Below are 10,506 nucleotides of genomic sequence, written 5' to 3'. Positions count from 1 at the left end.
ACACGCATATAATAATTACCATTATCATAACTAAGAATGACACTATTATTTAAGTATTGAAATTTTATTTGATCTTATTATATGTAATATTAAATATCTTTTAATTATTATCTCTTAATGTACAATAGTAGCTATAAGTTTTTTTTAATGACTATTTTTTTATGTAAACATTTACAAAACACGAATATTATCTAATTTATTTATTGGTTAATTATACAAAATTATATATTATTATTACTATCTGATTTCATATGATGACTTTTCATTTATAAAATCAAGATTTTGAAATTTATGAATATTATATCATACACAAAAATATCTAAAAAGTCATAAAATATGTGCAACGTACATGCGACTAGTTATCGTAAAATAAATGAGAATACAAAAAAAAATTATAAATTCATAACATATAATGCATAAAAATAATTATTTTCAAATTTTGTAAAAAAATATATATTTCCTATAAATTATTAAATAAAATAATATAAAATTTTAATTAATTTAGTAGTACATTTATGTACCGCTTAGCTACAAATAGAGTACAACTTCGCTTTTTAATTGTCGAAGAAGCTTCCGGGTCGACGCCTGGCTGCCGAGGAAATGTGCCAATATTGACTGCAGGCCGGGGAAACAGCGGAAAACGTCGTCGTCTAGTGAGTGCAGAAGAACAAAACGACCTCGTTTGCACGCCTAGCCTCGCCTCCATTCAGTATAACTTTGGCAACGTCACACTCCTCTCTCTCTCTCTCTCTCTCTCCGTCTTCGGCTCTTCGCGTTCCGTTAAACCGCGGGCGACCCAGCAAACGCCAGATCAATCGTCTTCTCTCTAAACTGTTTCTACGAACTTTCTCTCTCTAGTTCTTGAGGACGCTTCGAGGTTGACCCAGAAAATCAGTACTCGAAAGATCAAGATCTGCTCATCCGAATCCGCAATATCACAAATTCAAGGTTGGATCTCTTCTTCGGATTATTCTTGCTTTGTATCGATTGATTGCTTTCTTTAGCTTGCTGTTGATTTCGAGCTCCGGAAGCTAAAGAGGGGTTGTTTCGGTGTTATTATTGCAGATCTGGTTAAATCATTAAAGCTCTTTTTTAGGGTTTCCCATTTCTCAATGTTTGTTCACTAACAGATATCTGACTGATAATTTTATTCACTCCGTGTCCCTTTATTGGTGTTTTTGGAATGTCGATTTTTCCCAAAAGCGATTCGATTCAAATTCGCGAGGTGTGGGATAATAATCTTGAAGCAGAGTTCTTGTTGATCCGCGAAATTGTCGATGATTTCCCTTACATTGCGATGGACACAGAGTTTCCTGGTGTTGTGCTTCGTCCTGTGGGCAATTTCAAGAATATCAGTGAGTATAACTATCAAACTTTGAGGGACAACGTCGATATGTTGAAACTGATTCAATTGGGCCTTACATTTTCGGATGCAAATGGAAATCTTCCCAAATGTGGAACCGACAAATACTGCATTTGGCAATTTAATTTTCGTGAATTCAATGTTGGGGAAGATATCTTCGCAAATGATTCAATCGAATTGTTGCGTCAATGTGGGATTGATTTTAAGAAGAATAATGAAAATGGCATTGATGTGATTCGGTTTGGTGAGCTGTTGATGTCTTCCGGTATTGTGTTGAATGAAGAGGTGCGTTGGGTTACATTCCATAGTGGATATGATTTTGGGTATTTGCTCAAGCTATTAACACGCCGTAGTCTACCTGAAACACAAGTTGGGTTTTTTGAAAAGATCAATATGTATTTCCCAATGGTATATGATATCAAGCATTTGATGAAGTTTTGCAATAGTCTACATGGTGGATTGAACAAGCTTGCAGAATTGTTGGAAGTGGAGAGGATTGGCGTTTGCCATCAAGCAGGGTCAGACAGTTTGCTCACTTCCTGCACATTCATGAAGTTGAAAGACAATTTCTTCAACGGTTCAACTGAGAAGTATGCAGGTGTTCTGTATGGTCTTGGTGTTGAGAATGGACAGAATACTCAATAAAAACATAAATTATTGAAGAAAAATAATGCTTAGTGTTTGTTTGACTACTTGGGTTTGAGAGTTCCATTGTTCGTTGTACACAATTGGCAAAATGATTGCTGCTTAGTTATAGATTTTCTCCTTTATTTGCTTTTTACCATCTTTGAAATTCCTGTGTAACTGAAACCCTTACCAGCCGTTGTAACTTGAGTTTTCTGTATATTATTGCAGTTAGTGTTTGAAGAACAAAATTAACGAGCTTCAACTCCTTCTAGTGACTTTCTTATCATTGTGTTCCTGAGTGTATTTGTTGACAATAGTGTGTGTGTGACATTGGGTTTCTTATCTTGGCTAGCATGCTTGTCTTATAGCATCTCTAATAGTATCCATATTTTGTTTTGTGGTCTCAACTTATTCTTCTAGAGATGTGTATGTGTGTGTGTGTGTGTGTGTGTTAGAGAGAGAGAGAGAGAGAGAGATAATGGGAAGCAAACTGAAGTTTAATCCTATTTTGAAACCAATTCTTGTGATTAGGGTCAAGGGTGGTACTAACCCAAATGTGTTAGGTTTAATTAATTAGATTTGCTTATATTTATGTGAGCTTATGGGGGTGAGTCTTGAGCCAATGATAAGGATGTTACATTCACAGAAGCAGCATCTCCGAAAGTTAAGGTAAGGTTGCATATATTATGCTCTCCACAGACCCTGATACGTCATGGGAGCTTTGTGTGGGTGTTATGCCTATATTTGTGTCATTTTTGTCCTGGGGGTTTTCTTGTAAAGATATGACCTCTATGAGTTTGTTTTTGTTTTTGTTTTCTAATTTACTCATACACATGTATATGCATAGCGTACATACATACGTGCATAAGTACGTACTTCTGTGCTCACACAAACACATAAGTATGTTGTATTATTATGAGGAGATTGGTTACACTTTTCAAGTGAATTGGGTAACAGTGTGGATCCCACAAGCCCCTCCCTCCGGAGCGGTCTTCATTTCATGTTCATTTTTTAAAAATATATATATATTCTCTCTCCCCTCCCCCCCCCCCCCCCAAAAAAAAATCCTCTGCAACAAAAATAAATCAGAAGTTATCTCTGGAGGATTTTAATCAGAGATAAGTCCAGGAGTTTCAGTGCTAGAGTTTGGGGTTCCAAGAAGATGATAATATTTATGGTCGAGACAAAAGATTTGCAGGTGAGCAGGCTGGTGGTAAGCATGATGATTCCATTGTATCTGAGCTAACTATTGTATAAAAATGTTCAGAACTTTTACCATATCTGTTGCTTGCGGGAAATCCTTTGTATATATATGATGTTTACTGAATGCAATTTTTTTGTCATTGTGCTCTTTCTACTCAGTATTAAGAGTTTTGAGTTTTGCATTGCAGTGTAACTTCACTTATCTCTCTGTCTCTGCCCAACAATTCAATATCTGAAATGTGTATAGTATGAAAGCATGGTATTTATGTTGGAAGGATGTATTTCTCAAGTGTCAAGTGTCATAACATGGTCATCATGCTCTTGAAATGCACATAGTTGATTTATGAGGAATTTAACATATTATAACATACGAAATATTTGCTCCACATTTTGTCAGTCTAGCTATCTCATCTTGGTGTTAACTACCACACTCAAGCTTGTTGCAGTCCTCTTGTTTGAGGAAACTTCCTTTTGGGACCCTGATTAGCTTCATGATTCATGATTGTCCTTTATTCAAGAGGTCATGCAACTTGTATTAATTATTGAATATATGAAGAGTAACTGTGGCTGATATTAACATCTATGTAACATCTCTTTGCTTAGGGTCACAATGAAGCCTCATACCAATTTTGCAAAGCACTTGAAATCTGTTTCTGATTAGATGGAAAGAGATGGGAAATATCTCATGGCATGGAGAAAATGGCTTTTCCATCTGTGTCTTGGATAGCGGCATTCTTCAGGCAGCTTGCAATTAATTGGTCGGATCTTGCAGATAAGCCACTGTTTGGTGTATCCTAATTGTTGATTTATGATTTCTAGGGCTGTCAGGACTCAGGAGTCTTGTGCTCGTATGGTCTAGGTCCTCTAGGATAATTATGTGGAATGGTAGAGTGCTTTTGGATTGCTTAGGAATATATTCAGTGATCATATTATTTAGAACACTCTCTGTCTCTAATTGTCTCTCTGAGTGGCCTATTTGTTTGTTCAAAAAAGATTTTAAGATTTGCATGCATTGCTGTTAATGATTAGGCCATGAGCTTTAGAGTTTAGAATCTGAGGTCAGTTGTGTGCATATATCTTAAACAAAGTTGTCAATTGTTTGGCTATTTCATATGGCTGAAAGCGTGTTGGTTCAGTCCAATTACGGGTTGAACTGAAAACCTAACCAAACAGTGCAGTTTTCTTGAAAGGAGAACAAAAACCAAATTGAAACAATTTTTTTTGAAAAAAGGTATTGTGGACCATATTTGGGTGGTGTAGTTTCAGTTTTTTTAATTTTAAACCAATTTACTGATATTTTTATAACTTCTAAATATATATGTTTCAATCAATACTTTAAGTCAAAAGCATTTTAACGAGTTTTTAACATGTATATTATATATACAGAACCATATAATTGAATTATTAATAAATTTTTTTTTTGGTTTTTTGTTTCCATTTTAGGTTAGCAACCAAAACTGAAAATTTTAAACTCTAGGAACCAAAACCAAAAACTGGACACTGAAAATCTAAACCAAAGCTTTGTTCAGTCTGGTTTTCTGTTTTTTGGTAATTATTCTACGTCCTTACTCATTTTCCCTACATTCTCTTTCCTACCTTTTATCATGAAATAAATGAATTTTCATTAGTGAGTACCAAAGGGCTGGAGCAACCCAAAGTTCCAAATGCAGAAACAAAGTACATAAGCAGTTGAGCAGAAGGAAAACAGTGAAACCAAAACACAATGCACTAGCTCACTCAAAAAAACCCCAAGTGGCACCCGGTATGGGCTAGAAAGTTTAACAAAAGAAAGACTGCTCGAGATCTGACCTTTCAAGCTGCAAAGCTCCAACTCTAAACCCAGAAAACCCTCCTGCTCCTTTCTCTCCACAGACACTGCAGTTTGCATCTAGGAAGATATTGTCAAGCTATTCTTCTGTTACCTTGCACACCATCACTTTCTCACTGGACAAGCAAATGCTTAACATTGGAAGGCATAACCCAATGCAGGCCAATCAGAAAAAAAGTACACTTCTCAAACTTCCCAAGCAACTGAACAATGAAGTAGACAGCCAACATTTTCCTCTTCTGTTACACATAGAACATCAGTTAACAATTTTCATTCCTCCGCTTTAGTTTGTCTTGTGTTAGAGAACTTAGAGTAGCCTCCCATGCCACTGACCTTAGAAGATCTGCACCTTGGCTGGAATCTCATTCCTCCAAATGATTTTGCTAGGAAGTTTGGTGCCACTTCCTTCCATAGGAGTAGTTAAACTCTGAAGACTCCTTTCTTTTCCTCCCCTAGACTGTGCTATCACATCTGTCATGCTGGATTGAAACACTGTAAAATCTTTTCCAGAAAGCTTTCTGCCTTCGCCACCTCCCATTTCTGCAGAGATCTGATGAACCTTGGCTTCCAAAAGGCGACTTTGCCTCTCCTTTCCCCAAATTCGCTTACTGGAGGTTTTTTATCTCTTGCCTGTCCTAAACAGTTTATTCTACATATTCTCTTTTTAGGATTCTCTCAAACACCAGCATTCCCTCCAAGGTAAATCTTTTGCTGTTACAAGCTTTAAACTTGACGTATTTTAGCAAACTCATCCTATCCATTCAAGATGTCTCTGCTAACTCCCATTCCCTTTCTAGGAGTTTCTTCACAGGTCAGACATTCCTCCAAAAATTAATCTTTTAGCCATTACCAACTTTAAACTTCACACATTTAGTGAATTCATCATCTATTTAAGATGACTCTGCTAACTCCTATTCTTTTAGTCATGCTTGCCTGATCAGTCTTCTCTACTGAAACCTGCCATCTCTTTGTTGCCACAATTTTCCTTGGCTTTCTTTTTGGTTGCAAATATCCAATGCCATTTTTTTTTTATGTTGGGTTTAGGAGCATGAATTTCTTACCTTGGATTTGGATTTGAGTGGATGTGGAAAAATTTCAATACAATTTGTATCATATATTATTAAAATACAATAAAAATACAAATCCAAGGACCAAACATAGGGTTAGAATAGTTTGTTTAGTATTCTTGGCTTTCTAATACCTAGCCCACACTATTTCACAAGCTTGCTAACAATCTCCCAATGAACTGAGTGAACTCCTCTTCTACCGTACCTCCCCTCAAAAAGCCCCTTCCAAGCTTCTCAATCCGTGTAACCCCTGAAGCTGGAATGACAAAAAGGGGCATAAACTAAGTCAGCAAACTACCAGACTAGGTAAGATACTAAGCCTCTCCACCTGTTGAGTTGCGTCCTCTCCATTCTTTCAACTCAAACACCCAAGTTGAATTTAGCCCCCAATCGGAGGAGTAGATGTTTGGAAGGCAGCTTCCTAATTTTACAGTCCATATTTGTAGACATCTCTCAATATCCTGTGCCTTTTCTCCCAATTGAAACAACTCACTTTTACCCAAATTATTTCTGTCTTGATACAGCCTCAAACAGAATCAAGATACCTGAGATTCTGAAGTTGATTCTCCTACACTCCCCAAAGAATATATAGGTGTTTTAAATGTGAGGAACAATTTTCATTTTTCATCTCCAGCTATCCAGAGAATTACAAAATGTGAGCATGTTTTCTAGCCATTCATAGAACCAACTCCGAAAATAATAAAAAGATTTTCCAATTTTGCTTTACAAATGTGATGCATGACAGAACAGCAACCAAAACAGAGAGAGAGAGAGAGAGAGAGAGAGAGAGAGAGAGAGAGAGAACTCAAAACGATAACTGTTCCATACACTAGAACTACTGAAATATTTATATCCCATGATTAACTTAAACACACAATTACAGATTAACCCAAACATCACAGAAAATTACACAATACAAATAAAAGGGCTAGTGCACTGCACTGTGTTGTACACCCCTGGCTGAAAAAGAAAACTCAGCTTCGGGGAGTGTAACTGTTGGTGTGACTCTAATAGTTCAGTAGCTTTCTCACAAACAGCAGCCTCAGTAAGCGACGTGGCATCCAAAACAGAGCAACCTCTTCATTAAACCAAGTGTCATCAAAACCCCCCTGAGGAGAAGTCACAAACGTGTCATGCAGAATAGACTCTATTTGTCATGTGCCTAAGAAATGGAAGGAGCCTGAGGAAGTGCTGACCCTTATAACATGTCAAATCCTCTGCATCAAAAGCTAGACTGATAGTCATATGATCAGACAAATCAAGTGAAAATATTGATTAGGTCCAAATTTATTAAAGATGATGGAGACAAGGCCAATGCCATGGACATGGAGCTTTTTAAGGAATTTCTGTGATAGCGTTCAAGTCTAATGTGAACCATGATAATATCACATTAAATTCTCTAGCCCTATGGTGCACACATGCAGCATGTTTGTTATCCAAATTATGATGCCTAACCTCAGCATGTAGCTCATGGATATGAAGAACAAAAATTTGGCAGGCTCTTAAATGTAGGATCTGGTGGCAAAAGAAGCAGATCAATGGATATTCAGTGTTCGTAATTGAAAAGGCTCTTACTAAATTATTGTAAGAAAGCTAAAGTGGATACTGGATAGCACTAAGTCCTAGTTGCCTTGTTTTTCTCCTGCTAGACATCTAAGTAGGTCACCCAAACTATGGTTAACAGCCGTAGCTTGGAAATTATTTTGGGGATGGCAAGCAAAAGTAAGCATTGAGCCTCACATTTTCCAGTGTCTTCCAAAAGTAACTAGCAAACTTGATATTCTTATAAAACACTATGGAAATTTGCAAACCATGTAATTTGACTGCCTCCTTAATGAAACAACTCAGTCACAAGAGAGGCATCAGACGTCCTACTACATGGAATGAAATGCGCCAATTTGGAGAACTTATCAACCCCTACTGATATGGAATCATCTCTCTGGGCAATATTTGGAATTTCAAGAAAGAACTCCACACTCAAGTCTCTTTGAGGCATATGTGGTACTAGAAGAGGGGAAGGTACATTGTTAGCCTCCTAGATTTGGCTAAAGAACAAGTATGAACTAATCAACTGAGACACTATCCTAGTAATGTCCTTGTTCAAGGAAGGGCAATAAAGCATGTGATCAACCAAGGGATGCAACTTGTCAAAGAATAAGTTAACCCATTGGCATGCAACTCCCAACTAGAAATTTCTAAAAGAAGTGCGGGGAATGTATGACCTAGTGCCCGCCCTTAAACAGGTAACCCTCATGGAGGAGATAGTCTACAAACCTTCTACATTGGCCTGCACTCAGCTCCTGAAAAAACACTCCCTCAATTAGGACACCTTCAAATGATCACAATCCAATGACCTTCACACTCGTGACTTGGAGAAGAATTGCAACTATAGAGGCACCATTAGCTACCTTATTCTCGACACTATCGGGATGTTTAGTGCAAAGGTTTATTCATTAAAGAACTCCATGCTTAGCACTTAACTACTTTTAGAAACTCTAATCTCACAAAGTAAAGTGGTCAGGAAAGAGTAGATACTCCTAGGTACTAGATGATATCTCCAATGTTGGAGAGATCTCACCACGGCATAAAACTCTGACATATGTGTTGTAATTTTTGTTTTGCTCATCGCTGAAAATGTTGTAGGTTGCCCTCTTGACTCAAAACTCCACCTGTAGGCTGTACCTATCCCAGAGTCATCACAAGCAACCTCAAAGACTACTGAAGTATGAATGTCTGAGTACATGACTTCTTTTGTTTAATCTCTCCAAGACTCTAGTAGTTGAAGGGGTCCAACATAACTCTCCTTTCACAAGTCACGGGAGTCATAATGGTGCCAAAGCCCCTAATGGTTGCCCATAGAAAGTAGCCAAGCCATGAAAGTTACAAACCTCACAAATAGTCCTAGGCTCAAGAAACTCCATAATGCATCTAATCTTATGAGGATCAATTGCTATTCCTTGTGCATAAATGATTAGTGTACTAGACTGGAGAAAAAAGCTGCACTCTCTGAAGTTAGCATACAACTTGGCTTCCATTAAGGTGACATTTGAAAATTTGCCAAGTGCTTCTCCTTGGTCCTATGTAAACTAACCCTCATAATTCTAGGGGCATTACAAAGTCCAAAGGGAATGATCAACCACTGAAAATATCGTCCTAGGTTTTAAAGGCAATTTTTTGCCCATCATGGCCTAATTCTAATATGATGATATCCATCATCCTAGGTTTTAATTTTTATTAGTCTGCATTCAGCGAGTTTTTCTTAATTGTTTCAATTTATGACACGAGTTATTGTACTTTTCCATCCTAGCATGATTCACAAATCACATGGGGCCATAGGCATATTTGAAATAAGCTGGACTCTGCCCGAGGATTTCCCCCATAAGTAGACCAAAACAATTTATGCATATAATTCTGAAATTTTGAAGTATGGTTTGCTGAAATTTGTTATAGTTCCGAAAATTCTGGAATCTGGTTTGCTGAAATCTGTTGTAATTCTTCAACTCTGCGGTCTGGTTATTTTAGATATAATATGTTAATATTTTTATTTTTATTTATTTGGGTTATTATCTTTTCTTAAATGCAGCAGTGGCTTGAAATAGGGAATAGACAAAGCTGCATGGCCTTGGAAAGAAATTACAAAGAAAGGAAGGTATAAAGCAACTCAGTTTCATTGGCGATTGTTAAATGATCAATATTTTCCTTCACGTCTCCAAGGAGGAGGAACAGGATTGGTGTCGGCCCTGTTGAGGATGATGAGAATTTAAAAGTAAAGTTTGAGCTTAGCTGTAATTCATAGTTTTAACTGTAATTTCATAGGTATCATCTTTGATGTTAACATGTGATTTTTGTAACTTTTTAAAGATTTCTGTGTATGATGCGAGCCTATGAAGCCAGCATTGATTTGATTAATTTTTCCTTCATGCAAAATGAATTTCTTAATTCCCATTTTTGTACTTCAACTTTGGCAGCGGCGTGGGTATGATGGTTTATTGTTTCGCAGTTTTGAAACTAAATTTGCTACAGAAGAGGCATTGTGTCGTAAGTCATGGTAAATTGGGCAAAATTCTCCAAACCTTGATCTATGTTTCCAACTTGTCCTTTTTTCTTTTTCTTTCTCCACATAGCTCTAAACCATCAAGAGGGTTTCAATTTTGTCCCACCCTCCTTTTGCATAAGGATGTTGTTTAAGGGAGAGGAAAGGAAAACACAATAGTATGAATAAAAAAAAAAAATTTCTTTTAGGAAATAAACACACATCTTTTGAGATTTGACAAACAGACAAAGATTTTTACGAAGTTTTAAAAGTGTTATAAACTTATCTTAAAAATTTTAATTTTTATAAAATATAAGAAGATGTTTGTATCTTTTTTATTAACTTCAGAGGAAAATCTTGAGATTTTTTAGGTCACTAAAATTTT

The 10,506-nt window shown here is 36.7% G+C and overlaps 1 protein-coding gene across 2 annotated transcripts; it reads left to right on the top strand.

Moving 5' to 3' along the window:
* Positions 1-560: 560 nt before the first annotated feature.
* On the top strand, positions 561-2,255 carry LOC131151075 (probable CCR4-associated factor 1 homolog 7). 2 transcript variants are annotated; one of them, XM_058102256.1, is made up of 2 exons: positions 561-948; positions 1,204-2,255. In XM_058102256.1, exon 2 carries the CDS (start codon positions 1,298-1,300, stop codon positions 2,006-2,008), a length of 711 nt encoding a protein of 236 aa, XP_057958239.1. In that variant the 5' UTR covers positions 561-948; positions 1,204-1,297; the 3' UTR covers positions 2,009-2,255. The 2 variants fall into 2 exon arrangements, with proteins under 2 accessions (XP_057958239.1, XP_057958237.1); XM_058102254.1 differs by having other exon boundaries at positions 567-2,255.
* The last annotated feature ends 8,251 nt before the right edge of the window (positions 2,256-10,506 follow it).

This window comes from Malania oleifera, chromosome 3, assembly GCF_029873635.1.
Source record: "Malania oleifera isolate guangnan ecotype guangnan chromosome 3, ASM2987363v1, whole genome shotgun sequence".
NCBI lineage: Eukaryota > Viridiplantae > Streptophyta > Magnoliopsida > Santalales > Ximeniaceae > Malania > Malania oleifera.
Note: the sequence above shows the minus strand (reverse complement) of the source record. Positions and strands in the feature narration are given on the sequence as shown.

Bases quoted from the DNA above. Each gene is read 5' to 3' on its own strand.
- LOC131151075 (XM_058102254.1), top strand. From the start codon at position 1,184: ATGTCGATTTTTCCCAAAAGCGATTCGATTCAAATTCGCGAGGTGTGG.